The sequence below is a fragment of the Hydra vulgaris genome, chromosome 12 (genome assembly GCF_038396675.1).
Source record: "Hydra vulgaris chromosome 12, alternate assembly HydraT2T_AEP".
NCBI lineage: Eukaryota > Metazoa > Cnidaria > Hydrozoa > Anthoathecata > Hydridae > Hydra > Hydra vulgaris.
Window position 1 is genome coordinate 20,417,795 of NC_088931.1, and position 25,313 is coordinate 20,443,107.

At 28.6% G+C, this 25,313-nt stretch overlaps 3 protein-coding genes across 4 annotated transcripts in view; 2 read left to right on the forward strand and 1 right to left on the reverse strand.

Moving 5' to 3' along the window:
- LOC100206903 (uncharacterized) overlaps positions 1 to 4,446 on the forward strand; it is a 31,639-nt gene extending 27,193 nt beyond the window's left edge. Inside the window, exons 11-17 of one of the 2 annotated variants that reach the window (XM_065812491.1) lie at positions 799 to 1,546; positions 2,316 to 2,403; positions 2,554 to 2,668; positions 3,096 to 3,129; positions 3,421 to 3,480; positions 3,705 to 3,794; positions 4,297 to 4,446. In XM_065812491.1, coding sequence (XP_065668563.1) covers positions 799 to 1,546; positions 2,316 to 2,403; positions 2,554 to 2,668; positions 3,096 to 3,129; positions 3,421 to 3,480; positions 3,705 to 3,794; positions 4,297 to 4,359 — 1,198 coding nt within the window. In that variant the 3' untranslated portion in view covers positions 4,360 to 4,446. The remainder of the gene's footprint in view (positions 1 to 798; positions 1,547 to 2,315; positions 2,404 to 2,553; positions 2,669 to 3,095; positions 3,130 to 3,420; positions 3,481 to 3,704; positions 3,795 to 4,296) is intronic. The other variant, XM_065812492.1, reaches the window with a different exon arrangement.
- A 5,414-nt stretch (positions 4,447 to 9,860) lies between these two features.
- LOC100204469 (tubulin alpha-1C chain) overlaps positions 9,861 to 25,313 on the forward strand; it is a 29,549-nt gene continuing 14,096 nt past the window's right edge. Inside the window, exon 1 of the mRNA XM_065812494.1 lies at positions 9,861 to 10,007. Coding sequence (XP_065668566.1) covers positions 10,005 to 10,007 — 3 coding nt within the window. The 5' untranslated portion in view covers positions 9,861 to 10,004. The remainder of the gene's footprint in view (positions 10,008 to 25,313) is intronic.
- On the reverse strand, positions 15,856 to 19,945 carry LOC136088563 (uncharacterized). Its single transcript, XM_065812493.1, has 2 exons — positions 18,399 to 19,945; positions 15,856 to 18,218 (listed from the first exon to the last, which is right to left on the reverse strand). The coding sequence occupies exons 1-2, from the start codon at positions 18,658 to 18,660 to the stop codon at positions 15,967 to 15,969; spliced, it is 2,514 nt and encodes an 837-aa protein (XP_065668565.1). The 5' UTR covers positions 18,661 to 19,945; the 3' UTR covers positions 15,856 to 15,966.

Genomic DNA, 25,313 nt, shown 5'->3' on the forward strand with positions numbered 1-25,313 from the left:
TTTGCAGGGGACAACATGCCTGGAAATTCTGGATACTACACAAACAACAAAAAGACATGCCCAGAAAGTGTTCGTTTTATAGGAAAAGAGAAATTTTCCAAAAAAATTATTAATATGGATAGCCATATCTGACTGTGGTATGTCCGAGCCATTGTTTTGCACTTCCAAGGCTGTAGTGATCAATTCATCAATCTATATTAATGAATGTTTAGAAAAACAACTTCTTCCATTTATTCACAAGTATCATGGAGACTTTAACTATTTATTTTGGCCAGATTTAGCAAGTTCTTATTATTCTAAAGATTCTCTAAATTGGATGGACCATCATGTCTATTACGTTGATAAAGAATCCAATCCCCCAAATGTGCCTCAAGCACGACTAATTGAAAATTTTTGGGGACATTTGGCACAGAAGGTTTATGAGGGAGATTGGCAAGCTTCAACAGAGCAAGTTTTGATTGATTGCATTAAACTAAAACTACAAGAAATTGATTTAAACTTTTTACAGTCGCATATGAAAGGCGTCAGAGCAAAATTGAGATCAATTGCTGATGGTGGTGTTTTTTCATATAAAAAATAATATATTTTTATTAAAAGATAAATGGTTTATTTAAAAAAGATATAATAGTGTTTTTTTATTTATAAATAAGTTATTGACGTTTTTATTTTGTCCGATAACTTCCGCATCACCCGTTAGTTAAATGAAAATTTTCTTTTCATATATATTCAATCTATAAATAGCTGAACTTTTTATTTTAGGCAAATCATGTAATTTTTATTTTTAATTTTATTATTCAGCAAAGATAATTTTGAAAGTAATGTATCCAGTATTCTGCCAACTCATCTTAATAATCACCCAAATAATCAGGAAACATCCTTTAATGCAACCACAAGCCCTTATTATGATGGTGATGATGGTGGCTATAACTCTATTGTGTTTAATGAAAAATGTTTTCATGAAAGCATAGAAACAAGCAGCACTAACTTGCAGCAGTTAATAAATAACTCTCTTGAAACTAAAAATAAATCTAATTTTGTTGAAAAAAATAATAACTCGAAATCTTTAAGCTCAGCACTATCTATAAAATCAGTTGATCAGTTTACTCAGCATGACTCTCCGTTAACATTTGTGGTCACTACTAAACCTCTGTCACAAAATACTGCACCAAAATCACATTGTATAAAAACATTTGATAATAAAATTGAGCATTCCTCTAAAAAAAAAGAATCTTTCAAAGAAAGTAAATCATCCATTGAAAAGAAATCTTCAAAAGAAAATTCAAATGAAAGGAAATCAACTAAAGAAAAAAAGTTTTCAAATGAAACGAAATTAACTAAGGAAACTGTTACAAAATCTAAAAGGTCTCTTAAAAACGCTTCATCGCCAGAATTTTATGGTGTTCTCACCGATAATAATAACACTATAAATACTCCTGTTGCAGAAAGTTATAATAAATTTGGTCCAGGATCCTATATTCACCCAGAAACCAAAGCAATAATAACTCCAATGCCAGATTACTCTTCATTTCCTACTCCTGAGTTAGTAGTAAGTTTTTATTTATGCTGTATTAACACCTGGTTTTAATGTAAAAAACAAAAAAAACTTTTTATCAGGGATTATTTTTTTCAGGATATTTCCGGATTTCCAGATATTTCTTTAGAGCTTTAGTTTTTTCAGATGTCCAAATAGTTTTCTGGAAATTCAAGTTGAAAAATTGTTTTTTATATAACTTTGTCATAAAGTAATTAAAACAGTATAAAGGTTATTGTTCATCAATTACTTTACGCTATATTTAGTAAGGTTTGGCATTACTTGTGCAACTAATTTTTTCTTATTTGTACACCCATATTTATTATCAGTTATTTTGACTATTTCACCTAAAAATCTACCTAGAAGTAATTTAATTTAATAATTTTTATATATAAATTAAATTTATTTATGAATCCTATTTAAATAAATATTGAAATACTTTTTATATAAACGAATGCTTGCCAAGACCTAAACCCTCAGTCGGTGTATGTACATCTAACTTCATCTTCATTGTGTTCTGTGAATGAAAGTATTTTTATTTTTATTTTTGTGACAAAAATCTAAAATTTGTTTTTATCTTTTCTACATTATGCATCACACACCAACATAATTATAGCTGCATCATAAACCAACATAATTTAAACCAACATAATTTAAGGTGCATCACAAACCAACATAATTTAAGATGCATCACAAACCAACATAATTTAAGCTGCGCGCAAACAACTATTCTTCTTACAAACAGTATAAATTTTATTTAATATTTGGTATGGTATTTTTATAGGCTAAAACTAGATCTTACGCTCTCAGAGAGTTGCCAAAGAATAAAATGGTGGCAAAGTTAAAAGAAGTATACAAGTATCAACATAAATGTACCCTTTTTTTTCAATTTTTATTAGGCAAAAAAAGAGACATAATAAATTAATAATTTTTATTGTTTTTAAATTCCTACAGATAGTTTATCTTTATACTAATAATACAAAACTTGTTTTTTCAGAATTTTTATTTAATATTTTATTTAGTTAAAAAATGGGAAGAGGAGCCTCAAAATATTAAAGGTAAGCGCGTCACAAGGAGGAAGGGTCATAACGAAGTTGATGCAGCGTCTCTTGTAAAAAAATACAACAACAAAAAAATGTATGTTCATATAAAAAAAGCTTTAAGTTTTTATATTATATTAAAAATTTTTATTGTTAAAGCTTGTATTTCATGCAGGTTATTTAGCTTTAACCTACGATAAACAATCTGTGATAACAAAAAGAAACTAATTGTAAAGTCTGAAGTATCTAAAGATGCTTTGTTTGCAAATAAATAGATGGGGATGAATTTAAGATAGACATATCATAAAACAATAAACTACTTACTGTTTTCATCCCCTAAAGATTAAGGCAGCAAAGAGGAGGCTTGTGATCAATTTTTTTAAATAATCATTACAACTTTCTTTATCGAACCTTGACGAATATGGTGTCTGTACAAAGAAGAAATTTGAGCACTGTATTATCAGGAATAGTGAGTTTTTAATTTTGAAGGGAAGTAATTAGTTTGACCCTTCTTCTTTTTTTAGGGATTTAGCAACAAAAAAGATAGAAATGAAAGAGGTAAGAATATACTTAAAATTATGCAGTATACTGTAGTAAAATTAAATGTTTTTAAAACTCGCTTAACTATCAAATGGTTTTTGAAAACTCATTTTATTTAACACTTTAATATTTTAACTCTTTTTTTCTATTGATGTTTATTTTCTTATTTTAGTTTTTAACATAAAGATTTCATGTTTACATTTAGTTATAATTGCTTAAATAAATTTGGGCTAATCTTACAAATCCTTTTGTTTTTAAGTTTAAATATGCTAAGTTAGCTGGTTTATAAATATTTTTTTCAATTTTCAGAGATTGATGTTGTTTTTACGTGCAGATGATGTTCTTCTTCAAAAAATCTTGACATATGAGGTAAGAAACGAATTTAATATATCTTAAAGTTCAATTTTATGTTTTATGAGATAAGTTTATATCACGTAAGTTCAACATCTTTCAATTTTATGAGCTATGATATAAGTTCACGTAAGTTCAATGATTTTAAGCTCAACTTTAGTTTCTTTGAAAACAAATATCTGAAGTTGTTTTTTAAATTAAAAATGAACCAACTGATAGCAAACCAATAAAAATTTTTATAGCCATTAGAAATAACAGATTTGTTTCATACTTTGAAGGAACGTTCAATAGACTTCAACAAAAAATTTCTTCTTGAATTTCTTGATGAACAGGTAATTTTTTTACTAAAAATAAAACGATTTAATTAAAACTAAGTTTTAAATAAGATTATAAATTTTTAAAATATTCTATTTAAAATAGGAAGAAGAGCAATTCCTCTAGATATTTTGTATTGTGCTAATTTGTTGTAATTGTTATTGTTGAGAAGATGTGTAGATTTTTTTGAATAATGTGCATATAGGAGTATGTTTGTCAAGTATGCTATTTAACCTTTGTTTATATATAGTAATAATAGATGAATTAAATTTTTTAATTAGATCTTTAATTAAAAATTTATAGATAAACAAGTTATATATTGTATGCGTATGTATATTTACAATTTAGAAGTAACTTAGGTAAAGTCTGGAGGAATTGCTTTAATTTTTGTCTGTGTTGTTATGTCAACCTTGAACTTTTTTAAAGGCAAATTGCGCTAGTTTACTTATATTTAAAGACAAAACTAGTTAAATTTGTTTGTATATGACTTTTCTTTTAATTTTTATTTATTTATTTTAGTGTATTTGCTACTATTCTAAAGATGAAGTAAATAAATGGCGCAAAAAGAAAAAAGCTAAATAAACATTTTTGAGAGACTTTTTAACAAATGCGAAAACAATGTGAAAGAAACTTCTGAGCAATGTAAATATATATAATATGCAGAGTGTTTGTAAATAATTTATTTGAATTTTCAAAATGTTAATACTAAAAAAGATTTGACAGCGTTTTTTTGTGTGATTCGAATATTATTTGGAAAGTCCGTTTGTGGTTAAATGAACAACCCTAATCAAAAAGTCAAAATAATGTACCACCCTAGTTAAAAAGTTGAAAAAAGACGGAACACGGTTTTGAATATGATAAACCTATTGAATAGATCTTATAAGAATTCTTATAGTTTTAAAAGTTATACAAAATCCTGTCCCAAATCTCGTAGGAGTCCTATCCTATCAGACACTGGATATAAAAACATCCTATAGGTTTTAACCTACAGAAATCCTAATAAAAGCTGTTCAAAAAACTTATATACTTTGGTAGTCTTAAACATTGATTCAATGATGCTCAAAATATACATCTTCCAGTTTTTCCAACATGTTTTTCAAAAACAGTTCTTTTCAGCAGAGCGGACACCATGTGAATATTAATAAAAAAAATTAATTAAAAGTGAAAAAAGTGACCTTAAAAATTTCTCACGATGCTTTGATGTTTTTAGAAATTTTAAGCTTTTTTAAAAAATCTCAAGTGGCAGTTTTTGATCCACAACGATTTAATTCAGAAACTCTGCTAACCACTTTGGTCACTAAGGCGTCAGATAAAAGCTTTAAGCTATTTAATAAACAAAAGACTTTATAAAGCAGCAAATATTTTTTTTTAAATTCTCTCCCTTTCGTTTGTTATAGTATATGATATCTTTATATATGTTAAGTATATAATATCTATAGAACTCCAAAAGTGTTGTATATTCAAAATACTGCAAACGATGGGATTCAAGCAACGGCGCTTTAGATCAGAAACATTGCTACCTAACCACTTCGGCCATTTAGGTGTATTGTACTACAAACGTTTTTAATAAAAAAACAAAAGCCTTAATTAAACGGCAAATAAATGCAATAAATCAAAATTAAGATATGGCCACCAAGCACTTTATAAGTAAAAGTTACATTGTAAAAATTTGATATATGTTTTAACATTACATAATATGAATTTTACATAAGTTAGATACTTGCATTCACTTTTGTTTGTTTTCTTATAAAATAAAATAAAAAGTGCTGGGACACTTTCTCGCCATTACCTCGGTTGCAATGGCTGCCATGAGTACGTACCAATCACTCAGGAATGAGCATTGACATATCGCTCAAAATATAATATGATGATGATGATGAAGTAAATATATAATAAGATGATAATGACGTAAATACATTTAGTTTTTAGTATCTTCATAGTCAGTCAATGAATTGACTAACTATGAATGCGCCAAATATACAAAATAATGATGTATAAATTTATATATATTTAAAGTAATAAAATATTTATAGCAGTGGCGGATTAAGCCTAGAGCGTCGGGGGCGAGCTGCTCCCTAAACCGGTTAACTGTCGCCCCTAAAATATCTTCTACTCATAACAAAATTCTGCGTTTATTTATACGGAAATAGAAAACTAGGTCACAACAAACCATTGGTTACATACCTGCAATAAAACGGAGACGTTTTGTTTGAAGAAAATATCTCTTATAATTATAATGTACACATTCAATCGTTTTGACAGTTCGTTGTATAAAAACCATAATGACTATACAGGAAGCTAAAGTGAAAAAACTTTTTTTTAGAAATATAACTATTCTCCCTGATTTCTATATTGTTTATAAGAAAACTAAAAAAATGAAAGCAAGATAAGCGTAATTGGACAAGAGATACACTCTGTAGCAATAGTTGGCTAATTTATTTAATATTGATTGCGATCGAAAAAATTGAGTGTTAGGTGAATAATAAATACAAACCATATTTCTAACTGTTAGTAATGATATTTAGTTTGAATTAATAATATTTTTTATAAACTAACAAAACTTAATAGAAGTAGATTTATATTATACAATACGGTTTGTAATAATATGGTTTGTGTTAAAATTACAATGGATTATGTGCGTAATATTCAACTTTTTCTGTTGTAAAAGTTTTGTGATTTTTTGAAGTTGTTACTTATTTTATTGTTAATTATTTTATAGTTTAATTTCAGTTCGAATTTAGCCTTATAATATAACTAATTTAAAAAAAAAATTGTTTTTTAAATGTTAGAAGCATAAAATCATTTCACTATATTTCTTATAATATTTTTCATATAAAAAAAATTGTAAAACTATGTATGTTTTTATGTACAGCTTAATACTTTGCTATTACTAATACTAATGTTAACTAATGTTATTGCTATGGTAATGCTATATTATACTAATACTTCGCTAATTTTATTTCAGTAAATAGAATGTTAAGATATAAAACAGATCATCTATTATTTGGGTATTCAAAACCACTCTCTAAGGTGAAACACCGTACGGAACTAGATGTGATGCGGCATATGGTTTATTTGTGAGAAAATGCAACCTATACTATATATCATTTTTCGAATAATATTACAATTAAGTATATATTATAATTTAAAAGAAACTTCTTGGGAAAACCAAAATAAAGAATAAAACAGCTTTAACAGCAGCATACTCAATGTGTCATCATTTTCATCATCAACAAAGAGAGTTGTTAACTTTTTCAAACAAAGCAAAAAATTTTTAGCTCTATAATGGTAGACAAGCCAAACTGATTGATATATCTGCTTGCCATTGCAAAAAATCTTAGATAATTCTACTATGCCAAAGTTAATATGGTATTAGCTATATAGCACATTTTTCTGAAATATACAAGGATTGAATTTAAAAATGGCTATTGGATCAATAGAAAAAGAAGAAAAAACTGCAGAGCATTCAAAGCAAACAGAGCTCGAACCTTAATGATGTAGTGCCACTAGATTCTGCTGTACCTAAGAATATTAGCATTATTTCATATGATGACAAAACACAAGTTATTAATCTGAGCAAGATAAAGCGTGAGCGAGACGTTGTACTTTGGTGGTAAAAAATGTTTTTAAATAATTCTCTCTCTTTCTTTTAGTAAAAAAAAAGGTTTTTTTGAGACACTGCTCTTTTTTATCAAAATAGCTGAAGCATTATAATCTCAAATTCGATAGGATTCTAAGAACAAAATATTTTGGATGATTTTCTAGTATTAGGCGATGATGAAACTAATTTAAACATTGAAACCAAGGGTGGTGTTATTAGATTGATTGAGTTGAAACTTTAAGAGCGTCTACAGTAGGTAATTTGTTTGTTACATGCAAATGATCTTCCCTTACGTCATTTGTTTGTGGAGTTGAATGAATCAAGATCTGGTTTTGGATACTATTCAGGCTCTATTAGAAAATCTTTTATAAATTGTGAAATTTTAAAGGTTGTTGATTTCCAATCTATAAATTATAATGTAGAAAAGAGGGTGGAGTAAAAAATTCTCATTACAGATCAGCTTTGCCTTTTTCACATCTTTATTCTGTGGTAATTGTTATGCCAATCTAGCCCTGAAAAGCTGCCTTAATCTAGATTGCTTACCTCGCCAACAAGGTTCTCAGGTTATATGTTTCTGCCACAATCCCTCATCAAATTTGGTAACTATAGTGACATACATTATACGTGTTTATACCTCTATGTTGTTTATTGTCAAAAGGAGTCTATTATCCTTTACGGAAGGAGGCATTAATGCAGTACAATTGTCAATGTAGTAGACAAGTTATTCAAACAAATTCTTTCTTCGGTCCTCAAGAAAATATTTTACTGGTAATGATATCAGATGAACACAAACAATAAAACTATAGCAGTAATGTTAATTTTTTTTTTTTTAACGATAACTGTTAACCAAAGTAATCTTAGCAAGCTCAAACTTTAGATTGTTTAGCGTCTTAGACGTACTTAGTAGTTATTTAGATTGTTTAGTGTCTTAGACATACTTAATATTTATTTAGATTGTTTAGTGTCTTAGAAATACTTAATATTTATTTAGATTTTTTAGTGTCTTAGACATACTTAATAGTTATTTAGATGGTTTAGTGTCTTAGACATACTTAATAGTTATTTAGATGGTTTAGTGTCTTAGACATACTTAATAGTTATGATAAAAGGCACATAAAAGCTGATAAAATATATTTTATCACTAGTGCGATTCCAAAAAAAAATGTTTCTAGGGGTTAGTATGCCATCCCCAACCCTTCTTGCCCCCTACTCACTCCCATGCTCTCTCCCCATGACGTTAAAACTCTATCCGCCACTGATTTGTAGTCCTTAAAATGCAATGCTTTAATTTTACCGGTTTGCAATTCGTATTTTACCGATTATCATAAATATCTTTAAAGCAATTTTTTAGAGTTTACTACTCCAGCTTCAAGCTGAAGTAGCATTGAAGAAAAAAAGACCAGAAACTGTTGGTGCCAAAGGGATTGTCCATAAAGTACAAACGCTTTTATTTAAACCCTCACTCCCTCCTTCCCTCCCTCCCCGCATTTTGCTATACGCTTTTTTGAGTACCCTCCACCTCCCTAAAAACCCTAACCTACCTACCCAACATTTTATGATTTTTTTAATTTAATGTGTTTACTTTTGTAATTAACTCCTGCCCCCATCTTATATACACCATTATATTTGCAGACCCCATTTCCCCCATCCGAGCGTAAGTACTTTATGGACGATTCCTAATGTGAAATCTTTCATTATTTAATAGGGAGCGGTGAATTTTAGCTTTTTAAAAAATTCATTTAGCCTGGGTGTGCAGAAGTTATATCAGAATTATTCTCGAAAAATATCAACGCTCTAGCAAAATATCTTGAGGTGCCCCGACACCTTAGAAAATTAAACGGGTCCCTAATTCAATAAAAAAAAGTTTTTCAAAATTATACTATGTTGGTTCTCAAATAAAACCAAATTACAGAAAAATTTCAAAAATAATAGTCATTTTATAAAAAGCAAATAAAAAAATATTCATTAAAAATAAAACTTAAAAATAGGCACATTTTTCATTTTTAGTTAAAAGATTTCATTTTTATTCTAGTAAAATCAAAAGTAATAATTTTTTTTAATAATTATTATTTTTGAAACTTTTAGACTATTTCGCTACATTTAAAATCCAACATGACATATTTTTGAAATTATTTTTTTAAATAGTATTAGGGACCCGTTAAATTTTCAAAGGTCTTAGTGCACCTCAAGATTCCTAAAGAACCTCAATTTCCTATTCCTAAAGCACGTCAGTTTCCTAAAACACCACAATTTCCTAAAGCATTAATATATATAAATATTTTTTTCAGAGTACTTCTGATATGAATAGACAACTTTTGTACACCCAGACAAAATGAACTTTTAAAAAAATTAAGTTTCACCGCACCCTATTAGTTAATTGTTATTGCGAAATCTTACATTACACAACTTCAGTGCACTGAATGTTTAGTATTACCGTAAGCCGACTTTTTAGTCGATATAAAAAGTTCGATGTATTTTAGCTGAAATACTGAGTTTGATGTGACTGGGATTTTCTCGGCAGCCAATTAAGTTTAATAGGTTGAAAACGCTATAAACTTTCTAAACATTTTAGTTGAACGGAACCTTTCAACATTTTTGTCAAAGCGTTTCTTATTTTTATTTCAAAATGGTGAGTAATTTTTGAATATTGTGCTGCATTTAAATATAATAATTAGATATCTTTTAAAAAATATTTAAAAATAATAGTAAATATTTTTTAATATTATAAATGTAATTAATTTATTACTAAAGTTAGATTAAGTACAAATGCAGTATTAAAGAATCACTTCACTGGACTTTAACAAAATTTCGAAAGAAGTTGTTAAGAAATTGAATTTTTTAATGACTACAAACCAATAATTTTAACTAAAAAAGATTGAGGTTTTTAGGATTTACTATATAACATTTATCAAGAAATTTTTGCACTTCTAATACATTTATTTACCCAACAATGTCTAAATGTAGAACGAAAACATAAAATTAAAATATTTGAATCTAAATATAGTTTCTCTAGATTAAGTCTGTGGATAAAATTTTTTGTAATTATTTAGAAGTTAGGACGAATAGGTAGCTCTAAAATATCACATACCAAAATTTGTATATTATCATCTACAATTTTTAGAAAATACAATTTCCAATTTACTTTGTCATAAATTTACAGACATATTTTAATAGCATATATTAATTATATATAGAATGCATGCTATTCAAGAGTAAGTTAATTTTAAAATTAAATCATAGTAGAACAGAGAAATAGTAATTTTAATTATATAAGAAGAGTTCTTGTATTTAAATTTGTAATAGTTTAAATTTACTTTGTAAAGTATAAATTAAGCTGTAATCTTTAAGTAATTTGTGTATATTCATTTTGGAAACAAAATCAATTTTTATATATAGTTAGGGTTTGAATCGCTGCTAGGAATTAAATATCCATCACTTACCTAACTTATATGCTTGTATTTAAGAATGTGTCGATTTAAAACTATTCTTCCATAATTTGCTAAAAAGACGCGTACAATAGAATTTTAAAAATGCAATTTTTTCCATTGTTTTTTTTAAAGTCATTTATTATTGCACACATATACTTTGTTTGTAAGCAATGTTGTTTTTGATATAGTTTTACAAAGCAAATATAAATATAGTGACATTATTTAAACATAACATGAGTTAAAATTATGGCATTTGAAATTTTGAATTTTAAAAATATTTTTAAATATTCTGGTAGAGATGTATGACAACAAGCTTAATAAATATTCAACTTTTTTTTTTTAAACAGTTCTTTATTTTATTTACCAAGTTAGTTATGAAAAAACTGTTAGAAAATTCGAAATAGCATGCGGTGCATGTTAATTCTGATTCCATTATATATATATATATATATATATATATATATATATATATATATATACACAATATGTTAGTGTATTCTTAGGTAGTTAGGTAGTTAGATGAGTCAGATCGCTCTCAAGAGTTTTTTAAAATAGGGATAACAGGGCTTATTTTAAATAAAAAATGCTGAATACATTAGCCTAATATGAATTTGACGTCGTAAAACTCTTTTTTATTTTTATTTTTTGAAGACATTAAAATACTTTTTTAAATAACTTCAATAATATTAATTACAGCAAAACGTGTTAAATATTATTTTACTTGTTTTTTATTAATACTCAGGGAATGTTTATTTTCTTTAATTTTTTTTAATATCAATTAATTTTAATATTGCATTTATAAAAAATCTTTTCTTGACATTTGTAAAAATGAATTAAAATATTTAGAATTTTTTTGAATGGTTCTTAAATTTCTAATTAGGCTTTCCAATTAAAAATGATTTTTATTTTAAGAAAATTAGCAAGTAACAAATAAAATAATTATGTTATTTATTAAAAGTTTCTTTTTTTTTATTAGTGATTTTGTTGTTAAAGCAAAGATTATTTTTCAAACATTATTTATTAAAATTATATTGCTGTATATATCATTTATTAAAAAATAATCACTGCGCTTTAACTTGCATTATAAAAAAAAGTTTAACTTACGTTTAGTGCAAACTTTTGATGGCAGCCTCGTTTATTTAAAATTTTATTTTGAGTAAAAAAAAATGTTTAGGAAGGAAAACCAAAAAAACAATTGCAATAAAAATGAGCTAATTTTTTTTAAGAATAAATAAAATGTAAATATTGAACAGTATTTATTAATATTATCAAATAAATTTGACAGTTTAGTTTAACCCAAGTATTAATTTCAATTTTTTTAAACAGAATTAAATTATATATTTTTTAAATCAAAATTAAATTTTTGTTATCAGAATAAAACTATATATTTTCATTAAATTAGTTTAAAATTAAATCGTATATTCTTTTTTATCAGAATTAAATTATATAATTATGATCTTTGCTTCAAGCTTAAAGTAATAGCATTTTTCAAGTGAAAAAATCGATCATTAGGCATAAGTGAAAAAAATCAATCATTAATAAAAAAAAGTAATTGCTTTTCCTAAGCGTTTTTGGAGTAATTGTTCAGCTTTATTATCATAAATAAAAAATCATTAATAAAATCATTAATAAAAAATCAAACATTAATAAAAAAACCATAAGTAAAAAAATCAATCATTAATAAAAAAAACCAATTGCTTTTCCTAAGCATTTTTGGAGTAATTGTTCAGCTTTACATAAACAAAAATTTCAGCAAACTCGCTCAAATTTTTATTCACGTAAAGCAAAGAACTTTGCTCCAAAAACGCTGAGTAATTGTTCAGCTTTACACGAATAAAAGTTTAAGCAAATTCCTGAAGTTTTTATTCATGTAAAGCTGACCAACTACTGAGTAAAAGCAATTGCTTTTTTTATTTACTTGGTCTATTACAATAAAATAAATGATTAAAAAAATAAAAATATCATAATATAAAATAAAGATAAATTAAAGTTTAACTTTTTTTATTATTAATAATTTATTTTTTATTATTGCAATCAAACGTAAATTTTTATTATTGCAATCAAAAGTTGTATAAATATTCTTGTGCCTGCATGATTATAAATAAAAGTTTTTATTATATTCCTTTTTTTTTTTTTTTTTTTTTTTTTTTTTTTTTTTTTTACGTTTCGTTTAATAACTTCATGTACAAAAAAAAATTGTCGTTAACTATAAACATTTTTTTTTTCTGTTACTAAATATTTTGATAAAATAATCAGCTTAATAGAGATTAAATTTTTGTAGTTTTTATAGCGCTTATATCTAACATAATTTTTATTCAAAATTTTCTAACAAACTTTTTTACATAATTGCTATTAATAAGTTAATATAGTTTTTTATAAAATTAATTACTTCTTTTATCTCGCCGCTTATAGAATAACTTAAAAGTTAGAATGATAAAAAGTCGCTCTAGGCATATGTAAAATTGATTAAAGCATACATTAATGAGCTGTAGAAGAGTCTAAGCAGGAAATAACTTTTGATACAGAGGCTGGAGTGATACGAAGGTCAGGCAATGGTTTAGCGTATTTTTTGGCTATATCAGGTATAATGCGACTAGTGGAATCAAAAGATGATATTGATAAGAAATTCTTAGCAAACAATTCAGTTTTGTCTTTAGGTGAGATGACAAAATCTGAACCATATAAGAGGTGGAATAACAGATTTACCCTTGTTATAGATACTGTTAAAGATTCTCCAGAAGTCACAAGAGCCTCGTTTTTGAGATGAAATACAAGATTTTGTGACTTGAGAATAGCTTTGGGGTTAGACAAAACCTTTTACAATGGTGTCTACCAGGGCTGTTCCTAGGGTTGGTGGCGCCTGGGGCAAATGTAGTTGCGGTGCCCTTTTCCTCCAGTAATAGTCGCATATATAAACTTTTTGTGCTGCCACCAATGCTTTAATACTTATATCACTTACCAATCTACCATAAAGATAAATGTAAATACATTCAAGCAACATCATTTTTTTTTTTGGATTATATATGAACTTAGGTAGGTTTTAATTAACTTCGGCTTGCTGAAACTATATTTACTGCTGGCCACTGTCATTGAAATTGTCAGCAATATGCGTAGTGCTGTCCACAGATTAGTAAAAAAGTCTTTTCTGTTGGTGTTTTTGATTATATTGAGTGCTTTTAATGGTAATAATGTTGGTAAAAAACAGTAGCTATCAAACTGACATGTAGAATTTTCTTTGTTCAGTTTTTTCCTATTTATATCTGAAATGCTTTTCACAGTCAGGTGTTCTAGTAACATTTTATAATCCTCTTTAAGTTTGAGCTTTGGTGGTAATTTTTTTAGGTCAAAGAGGAATCCCCACTTTGACTTGTATTTGGAGAACTTGTTCATTATGTCTTCTAAAGATAATTAAAGGGGCAAGAAAACATCATTTTTGAAAGAATTTTGTGCTAGGGAGGTGGCCAACGTTTGATTGATGCAGAAAAAGTTGTATTGGTTCTTTGAAAAACTCCAAACAGCAATATAACCTTCACCAAATGATTTAGCCCCGTCTGATATAACTACACTCTAGCTGTGGCAACCACAGGGTGTAAATGAAGCATAAGGGTTTTTTGCTGAAATTCGAGTTTTCGAGTTGCAACAATATTAGACCCATTGTTATAATAATTAGAAGGTTAAAATGAGCTTTACAAGTCGACTATTCACACACTTCATATCCAATCAACCTTTCTTGGACAATCACTATTGCTTCATTTTCTTTATGAACATAGTGGATAGTTAAAGAATTCTGGCCTTTGTGACTAAGGTTTACAGTGTAATCCATAATTACTAAAAATACTTTAGACACTTTATCTCATTCGCAATAGCTTCTTTTATATGCGAAGCTAAGAGGTTATTTACCTTGTTTTAAATATTGACACTTAGCATTTGTGAATGACTTTCTCCATCTTCAACTCGCCGTAAATGCTCCATCAAAATTTGATCAAAATTGATCAAGTAATTGTGTAAGACCAAGGATGTTCCCATTATTTTTAATGTACAGCTTTAATGAGCTTCCATGGAATGCAATATTATATCCGCCAAGTATATAACCATTGACACTATTTTCTTAGAAATGCTTCTACACCATTCTGTTTCATTGTTTTATTTTTTTGGATAAGACCTTGATCGACAGCTTGTTCATTTTTTATCCTGATTGTTGCTTCAATCCATTTCTCATAACAACTGAAATGAGATGGAGATGTCTCTTTTAAGCTTGCTCTGTGAACTTTTTCCAGTTGTTGAAACTTTCTTTTTTCCCAAAATATGATTTTGGAGTTGGGTCAAACAGATGTAAAGGAAGATACAACAGAGGGTTACTAGCATTATCATTCTCTTGGTTAGATTAAGACAGAGTGGAAGTCTCACTAAATGTTTTTAAGGAGTTTTCATCACACAAAATATTTGGTTCAGTTGAAAAGAAAGTTGAGAAAAACCTGGAGAATAAAAAAAATGTTTTAGTTTTGGCATTTTTTTATATACCTGATTTTGATGCTCAAGAAACCCATGTGGCCTTGATGATATCAAAAAAATTTTTTTTACACATTATTCTAAATTTTATGATCTTTCAGAAAACATAAGAGTTTTGATCTGCAAGTATATGGATTTCCAAATATGAATAACGGGGCACAGGCCCCACCTTTTTGTAGCGGAATCTTGCAATACATTTTCCACTACCTTTCAGACTAGCTAGAGCTATGAAAATTTCTGTATTTATATAGTGTTGATAAACGAGCATTTTAAAGTTAAAAAAGGGCCCAAGACACTAGGGGAGGGGGCTGGGGGCATGTGCCCCACTTTTTTGAGCAGAATCTTGAGATGGATTTTTCACTATCTTCCAGACAAGCTGCAGCTCTGAAACTTTCAGCATTTGTGTAGTCCTGATGAACATGCGTTAAAATTGTTTCAGGTCAGACGACCAGATGGTCCATGGGGCTGGGGCACCTGGGACCATGCCCCACTTTTTTTCTCAAAAAAATTTTTTTTTTTTTTTTAAAACACATAAATGTGTTTTAAATTTAAGATAACTTTGAAAATATTGTATTCAAAAATTTTTATTGCTTTATACTTGTTCCGTTTTACTTCATTATTTACAAAATAAAATACAAAAAAAAATCAAAGTCAAGATAATGTTAAGATTAGCTTAGATGCATCGACGGTCAAAGTATAAAAACGTCCATTTGTTGTTACAGGTGCATCAATTATACAAGTTATGTTGGTAATTGGCACCCAACACTCATCTACTCTAGATGGCCAGAAAAGTTTATTAAAAGGACTGTGCGGGTGCATGAACGTTACCATAACATCTTGTTCTATATTATCAATTTCATTGATCATACCAATCCAATCAAATGCATCATATTTACACATAATGAATTCACCCAATTTCAAGGCATCAATGTTAATTTGCTGATCATTTTGAGAACTTTGAATTCCAGAAAAAGAAAAAATGCCTGTTATATGAACATCTTCACTTGTTCGTTTAAAGCTAATAGTATCTATAGATTCTGGTTTAAATTGATGATAGCTCCTAGTTCCAGGAATTGTTCTACTTAGCTCAAAACATGTTTTCAAAGTGGTGCGCAATTCTGTCAGTCTTTCTTTTTCAATCTTGAAAAAAATAATCCCTTTAATATTGTTAGTACAGTAGTCAAACATTTTGTTACAATTCAATATCTGGTCATTTATGGGCCTTTGTAGACTTGCATTTGTAGTTAATCGTTTTACAGTGCCACCAATACCATCACATGGTGACTTACCATGGCTTGTAGCAAAAAATGTCCACTCTGCATCAATGTCAAGATCATTTTTATGGAGACAAATATTGTAAAGGTTTTTGTGATTTTTATACTGTGCAGCACAACCATCAGAAAAATAAAGAATCTTTGAAATTTTAGGATGATATTCTTTTAAATAGTTAACTATTTGTGTTTGAACTTCATACACAAAACCAGTGTCATGCTCATTATCTTCTGACATGAAGCAAAACGATTTTTCTTCAAGTTGGTCATTTTTGTTTAATAAATAGAGGGCAACGGGGTGCAATGTGCATTGACTTTTGCACCAATGGTAACTTTGGATTTCATCTTGAATCACAAAAGTGAAGTTTTCTGCAAAGTCACCTAAGACAATACAGCAGTCTTTTGCTAAATTTTCCTTTTGTTGCTTTAGATATCTTGCTTGACATTTTGCAATGTAGGAATGAGCTGTTAACTTGTTTATTGCCTCTGATAATATCAATTTGTATTCTTCCATTGTTGTTGTCTGATAGATCAATGTTGTTCTGTCTGTTTTCTGCCACTGATTGAATGACACCTCCTCGTCATTGTCAATTAGTTGTGCATCCAGAAACTTCTTTAAAGAAACTATACCTGGACAGTTCGGACATCGATGAACCATGCACTCATTACTTGTCACATCACAAACAACTTTTGTCATCAGATCTTTGTAAGTACATTTTATTTGTATAGCATTGGTCAAGAGTATTGCATTCTGATGGAGGGTACATACACAAACAGAATGAGTGCCTGATGCTCCAACAGTTATACACCATTTTGGTCTTAAACTGCAAAACTTAGAAAATCCAATAACTTCTTGAGGATATTTAGTTTTAAAAGAAACATAAAGTTCTTTAAGATTACATAAAATAAGGCGCTTTTGCATGTGTTGTTTTCTACCAATACTTACGTAATCTTTTTTACCAGGCATTTGTCTAGTAAATTCGTCATCATGGTATACATTGTTGACTCTATTTAATGTTATTTCTGAAAATATTTTTCCTTTCTTAGTGCCTGGAACTGAAAAAATCCCACTTATTTTCTTTAGTTTGCGCGCTTCTTTAATTTGGTATATAGTGACGTTGAAATATCTTGCAGCAAAATTTCTTGACCAAGACTCGGGTGTAAATGTTAACAACTGAATTTTAGTTTTTTGGTCAGAAACAATTAACTTTTCTTTTATTTCTGCTGTTAGTTTGTCTAGATCATCGCATTTACTTTTGTCAATAATTTTAGTATGAGGAATTTTATGTTTCAGTTCTTCTTCCCTAACATTATATACTTTTGAAATATGCTCTTCATACTTTGACATTATTTTTATAACTTTACTTTTAGCAACAGATAACCGTTGATGCTTTGGAATGCTATGTAGTTTTATGGGGGATACTCCTATTGTTTCCAAACTAACATTTAATGCCTCTCGTGACTTTTCAGAAGTACCACATGAAACAGATTCTTCAAGTTCACAATTATCTTGTTCATGAAATTTACTTATTATAGCATCAAAGCAGCTCCGACAAAGTTGATATCCAGGCACAACATTTGGAAAATTAATTCTTAATTGTTTTGCCATGTCTAATGTTATTACATGACTCCCTGAAATGAAAAGAACAATTTGATTTTAGTAATTACCTATCAATATGAAAATTATTTGTACTTATTTCAATATATAATGCATAACCAGATCAGCTTTTTTTCAAACTTTTATAAACTAGTAGATTTTAATTTCATTATTCAAAAAAGATTTTACAATAATTTTTTATCAACAATATTTACCTTTGATTGCTTTTCTTTTTGATTTATGCTTGTCCAATAAATTACAACATTTTGTGTGCTTCTTTTCAAAGTGTGTACCAAAAATCTTTGCATGATGAAGGCAGATTGTTAAAATTTTATCATCTGTTATTCCAGATCTCCAAATAAATTCTTCTCTGGCATCTTCTCTATAGCAATCAAATTTCTTTAAATCAATCTTTCTACAATAACTTAGTTTATGACAAGTATCATTTAACTTTTTTCCAAAATCACATGAATCCATTCTTACTGTAATACTAAAAACAATTTGAGATTAATTTGATTTGAGATTAAAAATGAGAAATCAATAGTAATTAATTTAATGAAAGCAACTTAAGCAATCACCATGGTAATACAAAACTAAACAGTGATTGGTTTCTTTTATCTTACTTTGACAAAAAAAAAGTTTCCTTTTCACAAAGTTTAATTATACTAAATTTGTTAATGTTAAAAATGTTAATGATGACTTTAATAGGTAACAAATTTCTTCTATACTAGTGTAATGACAGGATGTTTTTTGTTTCTGTTAACAACTTGCTGTTACCATTTTAGAATTAGCAAAATATATTTTTCTTTTTTAATTCAAATTTTAAATTATACAAAATAAAATTCTGTTAAAATCATTACTTTAGACTGTTTTTAATCTTATACATGCAAATCAAAATTCTTATAAACATTAAGCTTCTTAAAACATTTTTAAAAGATTATTGAACATAAAATGATCAAAACCAAATGGAACAACTATAAATCACAAAAATTTGGGAAGCAATGTTATCAATGTTTCCCAAATTTTTGGGAAACATTGATAACATTGTTAAACATATGAAATGTTTAACGTTGTTAAAAATAAAAATCTAAAAAAAAAATTTGAAGACAATAGTTTTAAAGTTATCTTAAATAAGTTTTAAAGAAAAAAAAATTTTTTGAGAAAAAAAGTGGGGCATGGTCCCAGGTGCCCCAGCCCCATGGACCATCTGGTCGTCTGACCTGAAACAATTTTAACGCATGTTCATCAGGACTACACAAATGCTGAAAGTTTCAGAGCTGCAGCTTGTCTGGAAAATAGTGAAAAATCCATCTCAAGATTCTGCTCAAAAAAGTGGGGCACATGCCCCCAGCCCCCTCCCCTAGTGTCTTGGGCCCTTTTTTAACTTTAAAATGCTCGTTTATCAACACTATATAAATACAGAAATTTTCATAGCTCTAGCTAGTCTGAAAGGTAGTGGAAAATGTATTGCAAGATTCCGCTACAAAAAGGTGGGGCCTGTGCCCCGTTATTCATATTTGGAAATCCATATACTTGCAGATCAAAACTCTTATGTTTTCTGAAAGATCATAAAATTTAGAATAATGTGTAAAAAATTTTTTTTTGATATCATCAAGGCCACATGGGTTTCTTGAGCATCAAAATCAGGTATATAAAAAAATGCCTAAATTTATTTAAATTGATAATTACAGGTACTTAAAAATATTTTTTTATATTTTTGATTATTTCATTGGGTTCTTCAACCCTGAAAATAGCCAGGTACAAATTTTTAAGTCAAAATATCAAATATTTTTAAAGCTATGTGACTTGGAACCTTTAAACAAAGGTCTCAATTCTGATAGGACAAGAGGGGCCTGGCCAAGATCAGTTGAAAGTAAAATGATCATATTTCAGGATCCTCTTGGAGCTAGAAGCTAAAATTTTCAAGAATTTCTTGTTTTACTAAGTACTCTCAACTGTATAAAATTCAGCAAAATCTGAGATGTATGGTGACATGGCCTGGCTCAATTGACATGGAATTACTCTTTAGTGTTGATAGTTGAAATTATTTTTGGTGTTAAAAACATTTGTAAATCAAAATTGACATTAGAATATTCTCGTTTAACTCCATCGCCAACTGCATAGTATTGCCACATAGTCATATAGTTATGAAAGAACTCATACGAATGATACTGACTTATTTTAGCTGTTTTTGTTCCACTCAACTTGCTTTTACCCTTATAGTGGCAACACCAACAGCAGAATTTTCCATCCTGTGGCCTTAATGTAAAGCAGTATAAATGTCTTCTGCACACATCAAATTGTTACCAGCATCAACAAAGCTACGAATTAATAACTTTGCTCCGGCAGCTTCTCTGTCTCACTGATCCTTGTCACAACAAGGTTCGTTATAATTGTAGCGATTAAGCTCGATTTTATGTTGTACAGTTCTCTTTGTACAACATAAAAAGAGCTTACATTATAAAGTTGCCATGGTACGATGAAGCATTATCAGATTTGCAAAGAGTTTATTAACACCAGTATGGTCATGATGGTCACTTCGGAAGAACTAATTGTGCAATTGATAGCGTTTCCGATAAAACTTGCTCACACCTATAAAGAGCTGTAAAATACAATTTTTTCTGTAAAATGTTGTTTTTCTTAGTGAAGAAAATGTCTATATGCAGTGACATCCCCTTATTTTCAAAATATTCCTTTTGACCTTCCTTGAATTTGGATGATAGAACTTTTTGGCAATAGTCTTTCAACTAAAATCCAGATTCTTTATCAAGACTTTCAAAAGCAAAAACTTTGGCTTTTTTCTGTTGACAATCATGCAATAAATGTTTTTTATAATCAATGATATCTTTTTCAGCAATTTCAAAATCATATATAGTATCCTTGTTGGCTGAATTATTTGATGCTAATTTTTTTAGTTCGACTAAGGATTTGTTTAAATGTTCACACTCATAACAAATCTTATCATTAGATGGTATTAAAATCTGTTGCAATTGTTTGTCGGTTAAATCACTCAAAGAAAATATTGGGCTTTGGGAGATAGAATTAAGGTATGTTGCACTACAGTTTAACTGGAAATTAGTTTTGTAATATTGTCTGCTGTGTTCAAGCATACTACTCAGCTCTCTATTCTTGTACTTCAAAGATAAATCTTGCAACATAGAGAAACCATTCATACCTTCAGCAGTAATATCATCCGGTCCCGCTAAACATTTTCATTGAGATGGTTTAACAGCATGAAGTATTCACCGCAAACTGCTTTCCGATAAAGGAGAGTAATTTTCACTTCTGCAAATTTCATTATAAAATGCAATTGTATGACTCATTTTAGCTGTCAAAACTGCACAAGGTATTTTACATCATTTGAGTCAAATTTAATTTTTTTGACTCCAAATGCAACATCTTGAAGAAGGCTGCTGTTAAATATGAAATCAAGAAAATGTTCAGCTTTTTTCTGGTCTAGTCGATTTCACATAATTTCTTTTTCGACAGGAATAGTTATGCCTATGTTAGCATTCTTCATTTTTCGTATCTGGTCTATCTTGTATTTGGAGCACCCAAAAACTTTCATAAGTAACTTCTTACTAAATTAATCATGTTCAATCAATCAAACACAGAACAATATGTTTAGCCATAGAGTCACCTAATAAATTTCAACCAATTTTTTTAGATCATCAGGTACTGCATCATTGTCTGAAGTTTCCAAAGATCTATTTAAGCAGGGTTCCCACTCCTCCTTAAAAACCTTAAATATCCTTAAAAAAAAAAACTCCTTAAAAGTCCTTAAATAACCTTAAAAAAAGTTAAAATTTGACTTGATCCTTAATTTCTCCTTAATTTCTTTTTTTTTTTTTTTATCATCTAGGAAATTTTATTAAAGCAAATGGATTATACTTATCTTTAGAGAAGCATATAGTTACTTCTTTGATGAGTTAAAATTCTTTACTTTATATATATATATATATATATATATATATATATATATATATATATATATATATATATATATATATATATATATATATATATATATTTAAACAACTTTAAAAAGTATTCTACACAATAGAGTGCTCATTTTTATATATATATATATATATATATATATATATATATATATATATATATATATATATATATATATATATATATATATATATATATAGAACTCTTATATGTTGTCAGAAAGTTTTTTCCATATTTTGTTGACAAAAAGTAAAAATTAAAATGCAAGACTGGAATTTTTTTAATTATTATTTGATAGACTGCCTGCCCCAACCAAACCCTCAGTCAATGTAGCAGCACTCCCTTGCAAGTCAAGCTAAAAGATAGTAGATGTAGCAGCACTCTGTTGCGAGTCAGGCTATTTGTCAGTCGATATAGTAGCACTCCGTTGCGAGTCCGGCTATTTGTCAGTCGATGTAGCAGCAGTTTGTTGCAAGTCAGGCTATAAGATAGTCGATGTAGCAACACTCCGCGCATGACTTACATTTAAAAAAATAAAAATAAAAACATTGTTTATATTGTTAAAAACATTCAGGTTGTTTTTAAAAACATTCTGGTCAATTAAATTTGCGTTTTTGCGGTTTTTTTAAAAAACGATTAATTTGCAATTAAATTAATGGTTTTTACTTTCTGACAACACGCAAATGTTGGAAAGTCAAAAGTAATTAAAAGTGACGTATATGTTGGAGTACGAATCATTTTTTCTTTCCGTGCTTCCCAAATGCAATGGTTTTTTTTTTTTTTAAATATTAAACAAACTTCATATTAAAAAGATTGTTATATGTTTTTCACTAATTACCTTATAAAAGTATATATAAAAGTAGTTTCCGGAATATTTGGTTAAATAATGATAGTTACGCTTTATGATTTCAGAAAGATAAAAATCCCAGCCTTGCAAAATGCAATGTTTGTTTTAAGTCATTCTCATTAGCAGGCATGGGTTTAAAGGCTCTTGATGTACATGCAAGAGGAGCAAAGCATATATAGTGATTGCCTAAAGAGGGTTATGTTGTTTTGTTCAAAGAAACCTTGCAATCAGTACTGCAGAAGCCTACCTCATCAAAGAAATGTTACATTTCAGATATGCTTCAGAAGGAATCAGTTTTGAAAGCAGGATTAATTTTGTGTTTAAATATTGTTCAAAGCAAATACTCTTTTAGATCAAGTGAGAATAAGTCTAAAAAATTTGCTTTGATGTTTTCAGGTAGCAAAATTGCCAGCAACTTTTCATGGTTGAACAAAATCTGGCTATATTGTAACTCATGGTCTTCCCCCTTATTTAAAAAATATTCTGATAAAAGATCTTAACCTGCTGGATAACTTTCTGTCTTTTTGATGAGTCTTACAATAAAGTTGTAAAGAAAGGTCGAATGGACTTACATGTGAGCTATTGGAGTGAACTACTTCAGAGTTCATGGAAAAAGCTGCAGCCCCAGATATTCTAAATATGTTTAAATCCTGCATGACTAGTTGCTGAAAAATGCTGAAAAAATGCTTCAGGTTTCTATGGATGGCCCTAATGTAAATAAACTGTTTTTGGAAATGCTCAACAAAGAACGTCATAACAATGAATTAAGTACACTCATTGATATTGCTTGTGGTTTACATACTATCTATGGATTCCTACAAACTGGTGCTAAAGCTACAGACTGGAACTTAAAGAAGTTAATGTCTGCAATATACCAAATATTTCATTAAAGTCCATCAAGAGCAAGTGATTATAAAAGAATAGCTGAGGCAACAAGTTCAGATTTTCCTTACATATTTTGTGGCACTCGACGGGCTGAAAATCAAAGTGTTGCCAAGAAAGCAATAGAGGTTTGATCAAAAGTAATCTTAGTTGTTGAATACTGGAAGTCTTTACCAAAGAGTAAGCAACCTGGACTTGGTAAATCAGGGCAAAACACCAACTTCGTACATTTAAGTGCTTGAAAAAATTTTTAGTTTAGAAGAAAAGTTTTGGTTCCTTTAAAGTTGAAGTTTTTTGAAGAAATTAGTGGCCGTCTAAATACATTCCTTGGTAGGTAATATTTGATCCAGATGCATGTTTATTACTTTTTATGTAATATATTTTGTTTTATTACAAAAGTATAGAAATATTCTGAAATTTTCTTTTCATTTTATTTTTAAAATTTTGAGAAAAAATCACCAAATGTTATTTTCAATCTTGCTATTTTTTTTTCTTCTAGTTTCTTTTCAAACTGATAAACCAATGACTCCTTTTCTGGTGGTGATACTTGAAGAACTACCACGCAACTTTTATGCAAAGTTCATTCGATTAGATGTTTCTTTTAAATGACAAAACTACAACATCTTTGTTAAAAATAGATTTGTTTAATTGCGCAAACTGGCTTTCAACCAGCAAGATTGATGTTAGTTTTTAATTCAAGTATTACCTCCAGCAACTCAAGAGTACGAGAAAGATTACTGATGTTCAAATTGACAAGTTCAAAAAGGAACTATGTGATTTTCTTGTCTCAATGTGTATTCATATTATTGAGAAAAGCCCTTTGTCTTCACTGGTTGCTCGCTGTCTGGTGTGTATTTCCCCATCATTTATGGTTGAATATCACAGAAAAGTGTGATTATTTTTTTGATAAACTGTTGATGAAGCTTGTTACTTTCAAGAAAATTAGAGCTTCTGTTGGTGATTTAGCTAAGAAGGAATATTCCAGGTTCTATAAAAGTGTGATCATTAATAACAAAGAAGTATTTTTGACTTTTGACAAAGATTAGGATTGTTTAGACTAGTTTTTGTGGAAATACACTGATTTAAAGATGTATGCAAATCTACAGCACATTTTCAAAATTGTCCTCATTTTATCGCACGCACAAGCTTAAGTTGGATGTGGTTTTAGCAGCAACAAAAGTCTGATCGATGACAATATGTCCCCAGACACTATCTCTTTACGTTCAATCCAAGATCACCTCACATTTCATGGGTTCAAGGCTCATGAAGTTGAAATAACAAAAGATTAGATTACTGCAAACAAGCAAGAAAGAAGTATTTTGATGATCAATGTTCAAAAGCCCTGTTTGTAGAAAAAACAGTGAAAATGAAAGCAAAAAGAAAATTTATGGAAGATATTGAAATTGTCAATACTTAAATTTGACAGAAATTATCTATAATT

Bases quoted from the DNA above. Each gene is read 5' to 3' on its own strand.
- LOC136088563 (XM_065812493.1), bottom strand. From the start codon at position 18,660: ATGGATTCATGTGATTTTGGAAAAAAGTTAAATGATACTTGTCATAAA. The intron at 18,219-18,398 runs GTAAATATTGTT...TTTTCATTTCAG, and splicing joins AAAAAGAAAAGCAATCAAAG to GGAGTCATGTAATAACATTA.